The sequence below is a fragment of the Pelobates fuscus genome, chromosome 1, assembly GCF_036172605.1.
Source record: "Pelobates fuscus isolate aPelFus1 chromosome 1, aPelFus1.pri, whole genome shotgun sequence".
NCBI lineage: Eukaryota > Metazoa > Chordata > Amphibia > Anura > Pelobatidae > Pelobates > Pelobates fuscus.
In genome coordinates this window covers 307,017,359-307,032,307 of record NC_086317.1, presented here as the reverse complement: position 1 = coordinate 307,032,307, position 14,949 = coordinate 307,017,359, and the positions used below count along the sequence as shown (strand labels likewise).

The following is a 14,949-nucleotide window of genomic DNA, read 5'->3' as shown; positions in this document are numbered from 1 at the left end:
TTTGATTTGTTTGTGATACTGACCAAGAGCTGTGATACCTAGTAACCATTATTGCTGCTCAATTATTGTATAATTAGCTAGCTTTATTAAATGCACCTAATGTAAACCTACCTGGGCTGTAGGAGTGGATGGATTCTGCAGATTAATTTGCTGTACCAAAGGTTGTTGAATTATATCACACGGTTGGGTAGGCACTGACTCCTGTGCAAGAGCAAGGAAATTGGATTAAGTAAACAAATATAATAATATCCCTTTGGTGAAGCTATCCAGTAAGCTGAAATATTTTGACTATTTGATTTGAGATTTTGATTATTATGATTTATAGGAACTCTCCAATCACCACAGTGTACTGTCTTTGTTATGGAGCCAGGAGTGCCCTGGCATCCCCCCATTGTAAATAATCAAACCATTTTAGAATGGTTTGATTACTTACCTGTGGTCCATCATCTGTCACTCCCTACCTGCACTACTTCCTCCAGGCAGTCAGAAGCTCCTGCTTAGGACCTTCCAGAGTGCACAGCACATCATTCCCCCTTCTGCTGATCACTTCTTGTAATGTGGCTGCACAGACCATTGGTAGAGGATCTTATGTATCCTATGCAAGTCTGACAGGAAGTTCTTGCTGGGAGCAACAAACAGCTTCCTGTCAGACTGAGTAGAGCATACAGAGGATCCTCTACCTACAGTCAGCTCGGACATGCTTCGAGGTAAGCAGGCCCACACGGGGGAAAGAGAGAAAGACACACAAGAGCCTGGGGAAGGGGACAATGACACACACAGATGGGCTGGGAAAGGGGACGCTGAGAGAGGGCGAGTAAGGGAACAGAGACACACACAAAGGGGATGGAGAAAGTGACAATGAAACACAGAGGGGCTTGGCAAGGGGACACAGACACTCAGAAGGACAGGGGAAAGGGACAGTGACACACACTGAGGGGCTGGGGAAGGGGACAATGACACACACAGAAGGGCTAGGGAAGGGGAAAAAGAAACATGCAAACAGGCTTGTGGGAAAAGACAAACAAAGGGGATGAGGAGAAAGAGATTACAACGTTGCTGGGGGAAAAGACACACAAAGTGGCTCGGAGGGAAAGACAAAAAAACGTGCTTGGGGGAAATAATAGATACAAAAGGTGCCTTTGTGAGAAAAAGTGACACACAAAAGGGCTGGTGGGAGAAAGAGACATCCAAGGGGGCTAAAGTGGAGGGGCACACAGAGGGGATGGGGAAGGAGAAAAAGAGACACAGAAAGGGGTTGGAGAGAAAGAGACACACAAAGTTGGCAATATTTGTTTTGAGCGTGCAATTAGCTGGTCTTGCCTAGGGTTCAAAATAGTCTATCACCTGCCCTGCTTGTATGGTAAATCTGTCACCCTAATCTTTCACTTACAGCTTCTTTATTATCATTTTCTAGCCTTTGTGTGTCGTCTATTAACAAAAAAGTTGAAGATACGGGCAATGATTTCACATTTATCAAATATTGTGTGCTCACATTGGTACCTATTTAAGAAAAGGGTGCATAAAAACCAGCTTTGGCTATGATTTTATTTCTGCCAAAAGCAAACTTTACATTTACTACCAGTAAATTACAATACAAAATCCCAAAGATATCCAGCAGAAGAAAACTAAACCAGCACTTGTAACAGGTTGTAAGTCTAACTATAGAAGACACAGGACCAGGCAATTGTTAGCACATCCCTTTTTTTAAACTTTACTCAGGATCTCGTGGAATCTAACCCGGAAAGACAGACTAGATGGAATGTTTACATTGTTCTTGTTGAACTGCTTACACCCATGTTAATAATTAAATTTTCTCGGCTGTCCTAATGTATTCCCGATGCTGGGTCTATAACACACAATCACAGACATAAATATTGCACTTAGCAGTTATTCACAGTCATCATCAAGTCATTCTCACCAAAGTCTTGCAAACATCTCCCAATGGAGGGGAGAGAAAAACAGAACTTTGCATTTGTTACCTTGTGTTATTGGATATTTAACCCCTTGATGACATTACAATGTTCCATGCAATGCTCTACACAGTGGGCTTTAACAACATCTTGTTGTTAGAAAGGTTAAAAAATCCCTGCTCACACCAGGGAGACCAAGGTATTCATCGATACCTGGGACTCCCCTCTGTCAGCTGGGGCCATTTTAGTGCCCCATAATGATAGATGAGCTTTATTTAACACTTAAACTGAGCTCCACATACAGTCATTTAAATGTAATTAAATCTCTGTGGTTGAAACTTGGGATGGACGGGGTTACATCAGGGTGATCCAGGTATCAATCAATACCTAAGGACTTCCTTCTCAAAGTAAGTATTGCATACAGCCCTTTAAATAGCATTTACATTGATTCTAAACCTGCCTGCAGAAAGAGTAAGACCATCAGGATCTAAAAAGGTTTCCCTGCATGCCCCCTACCAATTGTGATTAGTGCTGGGCTATGAAACCTGCCCATCGCTGATCAAAATGTTACTCGCAAGGACAGCATGCCGAGCTGCAGCATGAGAAGGAGATTCCCCTCTCATGCTGCAAACAGTCAGTAGATGACAATTACAGACAACTCTCTGCTCTTTTAACTAGCTAGTTTTAGAAGTACTGACAGAAGGAATATCTCAGGGTTAGGTTTAGTGGTGGTGGTAGTGTGAGTCTCAGTGTTAGGGATAATCTAGGGTGAAGGTTAGGCTTAAGGTTAGGGGAGGTGTATGGTTAGAACTAGTGTAGGCATAGGGCTTAGGGGTAGTGTTGGTATAGAGTTGGGGATTTGGGATAGGTTTAGTATTAACTACCAAAATTGTATTTAAATCCTATTCATAACAATAACAATCAGAACTGATATGTGAATTGTGGCCCAATATTTTGAGTTTGTTTTATTTAGTTACACTTGATCTGTAAAAATTAGTATAATCAAAAATGTTAAACAATAATACAAGATAGTCGTTTCTGCCCTTTATAAAACAATATATAATATTTATGGGCGCACTTAAAGAGAACTCCTTTAAATTGTCTTAGCACACATTATAGGTTTTGTTTTGGTTCAAACGTTGGACAATTGCCCCTGTCCTTAAGGAGTTAACAAAGGTTGTTGTTGCCCCGGGAAAGTGGAAATAATAGTAAACACCATCACACAGGGCAGTATAACTTGGCAATTGCTTTAAAAACAACGTTTCTGAAACTGGTGTAAAACTAGATAGAATATACCGGTTACATGTTGCAAGGAAATAAATGTAAAATTAGAACTGCACATTGATAGAGCTACACCACTGTCCTTTACCAGTTATTACAGAGATAATATGTAAAAGTATTCTTTACATACAACGGAAGTGTAGGTGTTAAGCTGATGACCTTGTCGTTCTGTGAGTTCCGATGTGACAATAATGATACATAGTGAATCAGCCACTTTGCAGCAAACTATGCAGTTGAATGGCAATCATAATGATGAAGATCACAAATGACAGTGTGGGGGGAAGCTTTTACAGGAAGGTCTACCTGCCAGTTCTTTCTGACACCGTCTTTTTTATGACACATTTAATATGAAAAGAAGTGTATAAGGTTTGAATAAATAACTTCCAGCGCTGACATTTCCTAGTAACAATGTATCAGTCAATACAAACTTTTTTATTTTTGCTTTTTTAGGCAGTTTTTTTTTTTGTTTGTATGCCAATTAAAAACAATAAATATACAGGGACCACAATCTATTCTGTTTTTTTGGGGGTTTTTTTCATACCTGGATTGAGGCAGGCTGACTCATTCTTTTCAGTGATAAGTCGTGTTGCATGATTGCTATTCTTTGCAAGGCCTGAACATTGGAGGAATCGCTAATCAACGTCGTGGCAGTAGCTAAAAGAAGGAAAATGTTTTAGCTCTCTTGATGATTTTATTCAGAAAGTGATCTTAAAAATAAGCTGTGCACAAATCACTGTGATTTCTATGATCATAATTGCTGTTTTGTCTTTGAACTTTAAACAGGGTAACTACAAATACATCTTGTTTTCAACACAGGCCGCCTATTCGGAGGAACTTCACAGATGTTTTTAGTTCATTTGGCTATGGAGACCATGTCTATATATTTCAATTTACATTATTTCTAATTCTAGTGCTATTGAAATTTCACCTAATGATGGTAGTACAAATATCAATATCTTCACAAATGCTTTTTAATATAGCATGAACATTATTCAGCATCATATATTAATGTTCCTTTTGATTGTATCACTGTCCAAGCAGATCTAGCACTACTTTTTATTTACAAAAGTACAAAATTATACCTCAATGTTTTATCTCTTTTTTTTATGTTTCTGATGTGCAAAAATATAAAAGTGAATCAGTCACTATAAACAAAGCAGTGCAAATATATTGCTGCAAACACTGGTATCATATATCTCCTGTATAACACTCACATATGGTAGTTAATTACTAAAGTAAAATTGGTGATTTCAACAAAAATGTAAATTTCATGGCCAAAGTTGACAAACTAGAAGCATCGCTAACTTGGAGAATTTTTCCAACTACTTTGGCTACTTTGACATTAAATTGCAAATTCACCTGGAATTCACTATGAATTACCAACAATTGTCACTTTTGTAGATTACTCTGAATATATACATAGAATATAAAACCAATTGTGTCTATGAATTAGAACCATTGTGATATCACAACAATTATACACAGATACCTATACTTAAAATGTTTTTGACTTTTAAATGATAGGACTCAAATTTTAAAGGGACTTTGCAAACACCATAATACACAGATTTTTTCCCCCATTGTTTAATTTCTTTCTTATATTTCTCTTTGTAATTATGTAGTAGATCCTCTACAACATATGTGTGGAAATAACCCTAAACAATTTGCTTTTCCTACATGGTATTGAATTTCTATAGAAATGTGGTTTTTTTTTCTCACAACTTACATACAGGCTCTGACATTGGGGTTTGTGATGATTTGTGGGAACTCCTTGAAGATATCGATGGTGTGCGGCTAGAATTAAGAAGTGAAGCACTAACATCTAGTACATTAAAGTGTTCATCAGTATCCAAACTCAAGTTCTTGTCCTGAAAATACAACATTTGAATGACTATAATTTTAAATAAACAATATGAGTCAAAGTAAAGTATAATACCACTGATTATAAGTAAGGTATCTTAGACACCAATCATTTTTGGGGCCCCCTCTAACACAATGTAACTGTCACTTCTCAAAATTTTTAAGTAATATTTACTTATCCCCTTATTTAACACATGTGTATTTGTGTAAAAAAATCAAATTCAACTGAGAAATCCACAGGGCAATTTTCACACTGGGGCCCCATGGTTTCTCGTTACGCCTCTTGTGGGTTCTACACTAATTTTAACATGGGACACAAGCATGCTAACTGCAATACCCACTGTTTAAACAGCTTCCATTGACTATTCTCAAATGTATGCTATCCTGTGGTCGCCTCCAAAGAGGCACTTATAGTAGAGGAGTGTTGTGTTTAACCCAAAAGGAAGCTGGTCAGGAAATATACACACAGAAAATGGAATTGGGGGCACACCCAAGTGGGCCACCAATTACCTTTTGTCATTTGTTACACAACGTTTCCACTTGGCAGTAAATATAGAGAAAGCATGCAGAAAAGAGGAGAAATAAAATAATGTTTCTGTATCTTGTCTGCCTGGATTATGGTGTAATTTGCTTAATGTTTCATATAAATTTAAAAGAGAATAGTGCATCTCATGAAACAATGTTACAATAAGTTATAGGTGATTTCCAGTATTTAAAAAAAAATGAAGTATATTTCCCTGTCTTTCTATCTGGGGTTTTTGATGTTAATTGAAATAAATGTCAGGCTGTATTATCAATTTGTTGGTTATATGCTTTCTCAGTAAACAATATTAAATGTGAAAATACTTATGCAGGTATTTAATTAGACTGCAATTATAGGCTTCTGCACGTTCAACCAGTTACAAAAGCAGAACTGTCTCGCAGAGTGTGTTCAAAGATTCAAGAGACATGTATAATGCAGTATTTTGACTACCCCTCTCTCTCCCCTTTATCTCATTTTGCCTTACCAGATTCCCTTGAATAGTTATAAATAAAGGTGTTTATTTTCAAACAAATATATTATATAGTTATACTATTGCATGCTACTGTCATCCAGAGTGACTTACCGGGATTAACTTTTACCAGTGTCATCAAACCTCATCAGATTCTGTCAAATGTTGTATCTTATGCTAATATTAGTATCTTTTTACCAATAGTAATACATTTTATTTGGCACTGCCCACATTGGCAGCTATTATGAAAATCTACATGGTTCAAAGCCTCTGTCACTATTTACAGGCTGTGCCAACTTTTAGTGCTAACTAACATGCTTGATTATTCCGAAGCAGGACTTGTTTTGTCTTCTATAGTCCAGAAGGATAATATATAATTAGGATTTAGAGCACTATTTTCTTATTTTGTTATTTAAAATAAAATGAATCTTCTACCTTTACTGCCGGAGAGACAATGACTGCATTTGACGCATCTTCTAAACTCAGTTGTTTTCTTCTTTTCAACCGTACATCAGCGTAACTTGATGAAAATAAAATAAATCAATATTAAAGTTTGACTTTAACATCATGCCCAACTATTATAACCATTTAAGAAATAAAATGGTTATTTAGTATTTGGAGCTTTTGCAGAATTATCAAGTTGCAAAATATAAATATCTAAATTAAAGTTAAGGAATGCAACCCGTTTTGCTAGATGTATGAAAATGTGGTTTAGAGCAAACATTCTTTGTCATTGTTGGGTTTGCATGCTCAACAATGCATAAGGAAGGAGAGAAAATGCTGTTAATCATGACTATAAATTATTGCACATAATTATATTTGCAAGTGCTGGATATTTGCCTATGGCAACTAAGCATTGTCACATGTCAATACTTGCAGATGGCACAATGTTATGCAAGAGAACACAATTTTACTTCTCTGCTGTGGAATTTTAGCAAATATGGCAACTGAGTGTTAGAGTGTTGGATCAGATTCGACGTTGACAAAGAAAATGTTACACATTTTGGTAACAAAAATAAGTTTACAACTTAGGGAAATTTGCATTGGCAAAGGCCAGGAAGACGTAGCAATGCACTGATTCTAGGGATAAAAATGCAATTCACCCTCTTAAAGATTAATATAAAATCTCACATTTAATACACAATACAATATGATGCACTATTTTTCAGAAGAATGCTTTGGAAAAAAGTATAAAGTTAACCTATAGTTAACCTATAGTTTAAAATGTCTAGAAAAATATTTTGAATATTTTTGGATAAATTGGTGTTTACGGATACAGAGCCAATACAAACTGTTCTTTGGCGTACAAAACAAAAGACTTTAAAAAAACAAGAGGTTTAAGTAAAACTAAATTCACTGCCACACAAAGAAAAACAGGGTTTTTACACTAAACGAAGGGAGCTATATGATCAGCCTTCTAATGCAAATTGGGGGATATGAAACTGTAAGGCATGGCAGAGAGGTGTTGGTAGGCAAGGCCATAGAAAGAGACTATCAGTAACATGCCAGAAACATGCAAGAAAGAAGACCAGCTCGGGCAACAGCGAAGTTAAAAAAAAATGAAAGCAAAAGTACAAATATCAATAATGTAATGTAATATGTAATTCAAATACCACTGTTTTAAAATGATCAATGATACAGTTTGCAAATTGTTAACTACCGGTAATAACCTATAAACTGTTCAGTAGTTAGGAAATGCTGTAGCAAAGAGATTACCAGTACATAAAATCCTTAAGAGGAACAATGTCTCTAATGTTGGTCAGAGCAAGCAAAGCTTGATAGTGTATAATACACTCTGGCACATTATTCTAAAACAGGTAAAGAGAAGTGTGAGATGTGCAAGGGTAGAAAGTGCCGGATAAAGAGAGGCTTCTGTCTCTAGAATAAGACATAACAGTAAGTGTGTGGCATGAAACATGCTTGTTCTAAATGACCTCACAGTCCTAATGTAATCATTGTGTGTTAGTCAGTGGGTTCAACAGAAATTTGACCAGTCAGCTAACACTTGAGTAGGCCTTGTTCATATCCTGTGTTCTCTCCACATTCCATGGTTGCTATGCTAAGATGTACAGATAGGCAGTTAGGGGTCTGTGGGAGCCAGGGTTGTGAAGCAGCAATGTTAATATTCCACCATCTATGTCAGTTACCAGGGATTTGGGAATCAACCATCTGTAAACGTGACAATAGACGTGTTTCTCAGTAAGCAGGTGATATGTCTTAAAGCTGATTTCTAGGGTGGAACAGGAGAGTGCAGATAAAAAACGACCAAGTATGATATTTGAAGGTGTAATTTGGGGATACCTGTCAAAGCAGTCACACTTTTTTTTCTAAATTGGCATAGCTGGAAAATCACATTGCTGGTATGCAATGCCTCTGAAGCCTGAGTGTATTAAGCTGGTTGGAAAATTACTTCCACTGGAATGGTATCCTTCTGTCTCTATGGGAGCAATGCCCGAAAGAGGCAGTTGACAAGGACCTGGGAAGTTTCCACACAGGTAACTTCCTAATTAGTCTTCTTCAAATCACATTCAGGTATGATGTCAATATCATTACTAATACAATACATTACCTGTAAAGAAATTACAAACTGCCTAGAATACACGAGTCCATTATGTTTCCAGTGCTCTGAGATCAAAACATCAGCCATATCAGTGCATTTACTGAAAAACAGGGGCATGGAACATACCTCACGACAGTGTGTGTGCATACAATAAATTCAGGCTTGGAGTTCCATTGATGATACGTGATATAGTAATGTGTTTGAAGCCATATCCATTGTTGACCTTTGGTGAGAAACCGATAGCAGCAAGACTTTCCCTTTCCAAATTGCATTACTGTGTGAATGAAATGATAAATCAGCTGTTTAAAAATATACAATATGTAAGAAACATATGAACTTTTTTTGTAAAAAACTGTTTTTGTAGAATGGAACATATCTGGTCTGGGAAAATGTTTCAAAATGCCCCCCAACTCCACAAAATGCCACCCACACGTTGATAGCATGTACATTAAATGAGAAATTATCATTGATTACTCAGTATGAAGCACATTTCTATGAGTTAAAATTATTATCCAAAAATACTCCTGTATGTAATAAACAACCAAAGGAAGAAAAAATACATGTAAAGATGATAAAAACAGTACGTAAAGCATCTAGTGATTGTGAATTTAAAGGGAACAATGGAGGAAAATACCCCATACTTTTAAATGTAAACAAAATAATAATTTCATAAAACATCTTATATCTATAAAAAAAAATCAATTTAAAGACTGATTATATTCTTTTATGTAAACTACTATAAAGTTTTTAAACCCTTAAGGATACATAACAGAAAATGTCCATCATGTTGGCCTTTTGCTTCTGAAGCTGTGTCCTTAAGGGGTTAACATAATGTTCTCAATCACAAAAAAATATTGGCTCCTGCACAGCTTTGATTTGGTGTTACAGTATCATTTAGAGAACACACTAGGGCAGGGGTAGGCAACCTTTTAGTAGCACTGTGCCGATATAGGAATGTGATGTCCCGTAGCGTGCCGGTCCTATTTTTTCAATTGAGGTGTGTATGCTGCCGTATTCTGCTTGTGTTATTTTTACTGTAATTGCTTTGTATCATTGTATTTGTGCGTATATGTGCTATTATATTGTACATGTTCATTAGTAGTTTGTGGTATCATGTATGATACCTATGAATGTGGGATGTGTATGAGGGCTGCTTGTGGAATTGTGTGTGGATGGATATGTCACATTGTGTGTTTGGTAGGGTGTGTATATGTGGGGCTGTTTGGGGTATTGCATGTGAGAGGCTGCATGTGGGGTTGTGTGCATGTATGTGGATTGTTAGCGGGTTATGTTTGTGCGGATTGTGTGTATGTTTGCGTGTGGGCTGTTCGTATTATTTGTATGAGGGGAGGGTTATTCTGCATTTCCATGTATATCTAGCAGTGTGGTGGCTTCCCTGGGTTCCAGGTACAGGTCAAGGACAGGAGCAGTAACAGCAGCTGCAGGCTGCTCTACTACAGTGTGGATTCCCATTCACAAGTGCTGGGAGGAAGTGATCTGAGATCACATCCTCTATGTCAGTGATGGCGAACCTTTTTGAGCCCGAGTGCCCAAACCGCAATACATGCCAACTTTTTTTTCCTTAAAGTGCCAACACGGCAATTGCGTGTGTGTGTGTGTGTGGGGGGGTGCGTGTGTGTGAGGGGAGTGCGTGTGTGTGTGGGGGGGTGCGTGTGTGTGTGTGGGGTGCGTGTGTGTGTGTGTGGGGGGGGTGCGTGTGTGTGGGGGGGTGCGTGTGTGTGGGGGGGGTGCGTGTGCGTGTGTGTGGGGGAGGGTGCGTGTGTGGGGGGGTGGGTGTTGTATGTGTAAATGAGGGGTGCTGTGTATGTGTAAATGAGGGGTGCTGTGTGTGTGTATGAAGGGTGCTGTGTGTGTGTATGAGGGGTGCTGTGTGTGGGGGGGGGTGCTGTGTGCGTGTGGGGGGGTGCTGTGTGTGTGTGGGGGGGTGCTGTGTGTGTTTGTGGGGTGCTGTGTGTGTGTGGGGGGGTGCTGTGTGTGTGTGGTGGGTGCTGTGTGTGTGTGGTGGGGTGCTGTGTGTGTGTGGTGGGGTGCTGTGTGGGGGGTGCTGTGCTGTGTGTGTGGGGGGGTGCTGTGTGTGGGTGTGGGGGGTGCTGTGTGTGTGTGGGGGGGTGCTGTGTGTGGGGGGTGTGCTGGGTGTGTGGGGGGTGCTGGGTGTGTGTGGGGGGGTGCTGGGTGTGTGTGGGGGTGCTGGGTGTTTGGGGGGGTGCTGTGTGTGTTTTGGGGGGGTGCTGTGTGTGTGTTTGGGGGGGTGCTGTGTGTGTGTGTGTGTGTGTGTGACGGGTGCTGTATGTGTGTGTGTGTGTGTGGGAGGGGTGCTGTATGTGTGTGAGAGGGGTGCTGTATGTGTGTGAGAGGGGTGCTGTGCTGTGGGGGGTAGGGATACTGTGTGTGGGGGGTAGGGGTGCTGTGGGGGGGGGTAGGGGTGCTGTGGGGGGTAGGGGTACTGTGTGTGGGGGTAGGGGTACTGTGTGTGGGGGTAGGGGTGCTGTGTGTGGTGGGTAGGGGTACTGTGTGTGGGGGGTAGGGGTACTGTGTGGGGGGTAGGGGTACTGTGTGTGGGGGGTAGGGGTACTGTGTGTGGGGGGGTAGGGGTACTGTGTGTGGGGGGTAGGGGTACTGTGTGGGGGGTAGGGGTACTGTGTGTGGGGGTAGGGGTACTGTGTGTGGGGGGGTAGTGGTACTTCTGGGGGGTAGGGGTACTTCTGGGGGGTAGGGGTGCTGCTGGGGGGTGGGGTGGTGCTGTGGGGGTAGGGTGCTGCTGGGGGGGTGGGGTGGTGCTGTGTAGGGGTGGTGCTGTGGTGGGTATGGGTGGTGCTGTGGTGGGTAGGGGTGGTGCTGTGGTGGGTAGGGGTGGTGCTGTGGTGGGTGGGGTGGTGCTGTGGTGGGTAGGGTGGTGCTGGGGGGGTGGTGCTGGGGGGGTAGGGTGCTGGTGGGGTGGTGCTGGGGGGGTGGGGGGTTGGGGTGCTGCAGGGGGGGTAAGGGTACTTCTGGGGGGGTAGGGGTGGTGTGTTAGTATCCCACCCCCCTCCTTCTTACCTTCAATGAAGTGTGGGGGGGGGGGGGACACAGCCATCCCTGGTGGTCCGGTGGTGGTAAGTACTGCAGGGGGAGGGATCTGTGTAGCAGCTCCCCCTGTCCTCCCACGCGATGCTGTGTGGAGCGTTGCCATGGTAACGCTCGGCAACGCTCCACACAGCATCGCGCGGGAGGACAGGGGTAGCTGCTACACAGATCCCTCCCCCTGCCTCCCGACCCAGAAGCAGAATAGGCGCCTGCCGTTTCGGGCAGGCAAGCGCCTATTCTGCAGTGATGGCGGACCTGTGGCCGCGTGCCCACAGAGAGGGCTCGACGTGCCACAGGTTCGCCATCACTGCTCTATGTGCTGCAATGCATAAATTGAGGATTGTCCTTCACCACCTTTTCGTATTAGCAGATATCTGAAGTTTCACTGGGACTCCTTATAGGCCAGAGCCTGTTTGGCTCTAGCAGTCTTGAGTGCCGTGCAAAGACACCTGCAATAGGGTTTAGTTTAAACTTAGGGCATAGAATAGGACTGGTTTTAGGAGGAGCTTAAGTCAACCTTTGGCAGAGGAGCCATAAAAGTTGCATTCGGGCTGAAGTTCCAGGTCTTCTTGCCACCTAGCAATGCTGCTGACTCAGACAAATAAATGGTTTAGGAGTTAAAGAACAGAAAATGGGAAATCAAACAATTAACCTTAAGAAATAGCAATGGTGAGTTACAAACAAATACAAATAGGTTACATTGTAATGTAACTTGCCCCTTCAAGGGACTATTTAATAAATCAGGAGGGATAATAAAAGCCATGCTTGCTGCAATTCATTTGTAAACCTTCAATGTAATATATAAATATTAATATCTAAATTAACACATACGTCATATTAATTGGAGTTTATGTTCTCGTGAATAATGGAATACTTACAGTGTTCATGGCACCTGGCCAATATTTCAAGGTCATCTACATGGTAATAATCGTAACCAGATGTACCAAGCACTTCAAAAGGCAAATATCCAATGATTGGAGGTGCTCTGAAAAGGCAATAAACATAACTTACAGTTGCTATTTCTGATAACATTATAGGAAAACTGTTTCTGTTAAAAATGCTAATAAATGACAATAGCCCCTCAAATCCACAGATTACTTACCTGTGATCTAGAAATAGAAACTTCCATTCTAGACTGTGTCTTGACGTGAATTCCTCAAAGGACTCCTCAACAATGCACATTTCCTGCAAGTCAGATTCTAAATTCAATCAAAAGGCATTTACATTTCCTTTTTTTGTGAAACTTACTATCTAAATGTGCACAATGTACAACTACTGTCTATTATTACTTTCTGTGTGTCTAGTTGTAGTCAGATGACTTAATGAATGTATTCATGTTATATAATTCAAGGTAAAATAAAGAATAAGTTAATTAGTATTGCTTCTACTATAGCACTGCTTCTTAAACCAGTCCTCAAATTATAATACATGACCTACAAGGCACTACTGAACAATAGAGGCCCTCCATTCACTCATTGTCCTAGCCACATTGTCAACAAATATGTAGAATGAAAATCTTGTATTTTTATCACTTGTAACTCCTTGCATCTACCTCTGTACCCATTTTGGGGCATGTGAAAAACAACTCCATACTATTGTCCATTTAAAGCTATTGTATTTACTGTTCATTTTGCTAGCACAATGTACAGATTGAAGACTACTGCCTACTCAAAGCAGCAACTGACATCCACACATTTATGGCAACCACGCTTATCTTAAAGTTTATCTTAAAGTGTCAGTCATTGCTATTTACTGAACATCTTTGGGAATACTTCACAAAAAAACATCTTCCTGAATCTAACTTTCCCAATTTTACATCTAACTTTCCCAATTTAAATGACTTCTTGCAGAAACTGTATTTTGTTGGTTTTATAAAGAGTATAACTGCACACACCAAAACACTGTTCCAAGCAGACACAAGAAGTGATTGTTAGCAGGTGAACATTTAAAGTGCTAAAATCAGTCCCGCAGCAACTTTGATTGAGCCAAATCTGATCTAAAATGCATGGACAGGAGTATTTAGAATTTCCTCTGAGCTTCTGACTAAGGTCCCAATCATAAAGGAGATACCTGCAAAGTTAGCCTAAGAGATATAACTTTCTAGGAGTCTTGTAAAGTGATGTTAAATTTATACATTAACATGACATAACAAAACAATTATATATAAGAGGAATGTTATCCTGCTGTAATTATTTAAGGTGGCCTTTTATCACTTGATTATTAAATAAATCCTGGCTCAAGACATGAGAAAGAGAGACAAGTAAAGAGAGTGGAGACTAACAGAAGAATCTATAAGGTTTGGAGAAAGAGACATAAAGAGATGCAAAGAAATCAAAAGGGAAGAAAAGATTGATGAGATGGGCAAACAAGACCATAAAATAAATGAAGGTACAAACCGCAAGGATTGAGGAGAGCTTAGCTGCCTGGTGAATTAAAGTGGTAGGATGTATACTGAATAGTGTGTCTGCAGGTAATCAGAAAGGGCACTCCTGTATAGAGGGAACACAAGATTAAAGGAAAAGGATGTCTGGACACCACAAAGTGAACTGCGCAGGATGAGTTAAGCTCAGGGCTCGAGTCCTGCAGGAACGCGTGGGAACGGCGTTCCTGCACTTTTTTCACAGCAGGAACGGCGTTCTCCCTGGAGGCACTAACCAGCGGGTGGCAAAAAATGTGAGAACACAGAGAGAACACAGCTCCCTTGCTGCATGTGACAGGGAGACAACTGCCTGCCTCACTGCAGCCCCACTGGACCCCAGGGACCTATCCATGCCAGCTTTCCTAAAAGGCAGGGAGACTGGGTGGGTGGGAAAGGTTAATTTTAATAATATTACTAATGTGTATATATGTCTGTTTGTGTATGTGTGTGTGTGTATGTATGTCTGAGTATGTGTGTGTGTGTGTATGTCTGTTAGTGTATGTGTGTGTGTCTGTTAGTGTATGTATGTGTGTATGTGTGTCAGTTAGTGTATGTGTGTGTTTGTGTCAGTGTGCTTCTGCTAGTGTATGCAATATATTTTAATACCTTACGAATGCCACCATGGGAGTTACATAAATTTCTGTTTTAAGGGCCGGAACAATGTTTACAGGCCTGATGTCCTGTCCATAATATATAGAACTATTGCTTTATCATATTCTGTAAAATCACTTCTCTATCTTTAAATGTTAATAATTTTCTACCTTCATTTATTCGGTTTGCGTTTAAAAAAAATATATTTTTTTACTTTATTGTGGTATAAAGTAGGCTATTTGAAAATGTTTT

At 40.4% G+C, this 14,949-nt stretch overlaps 1 protein-coding gene across 1 annotated transcript in view; it reads right to left on the bottom strand.

The window, feature by feature from the left end:
* Positions 1–14,949, bottom strand: part of NPAS2 (neuronal PAS domain protein 2) — a 121,814-nt gene that overhangs the window by 23,974 nt on the left and 82,891 nt on the right. The window contains exons 9-15 of the mRNA XM_063458306.1: positions 12,790–12,872; positions 12,566–12,672; positions 8,730–8,877; positions 6,479–6,563; positions 4,918–5,059; positions 3,733–3,845; positions 112–201 (exon numbers count right to left, since the gene is read on the bottom strand). Coding sequence (XP_063314376.1) covers positions 112–201; positions 3,733–3,845; positions 4,918–5,059; positions 6,479–6,563; positions 8,730–8,877; positions 12,566–12,672; positions 12,790–12,872 — 768 coding nt within the window. The remainder of the gene's footprint in view (positions 1–111; positions 202–3,732; positions 3,846–4,917; positions 5,060–6,478; positions 6,564–8,729; positions 8,878–12,565; positions 12,673–12,789; positions 12,873–14,949) is intronic.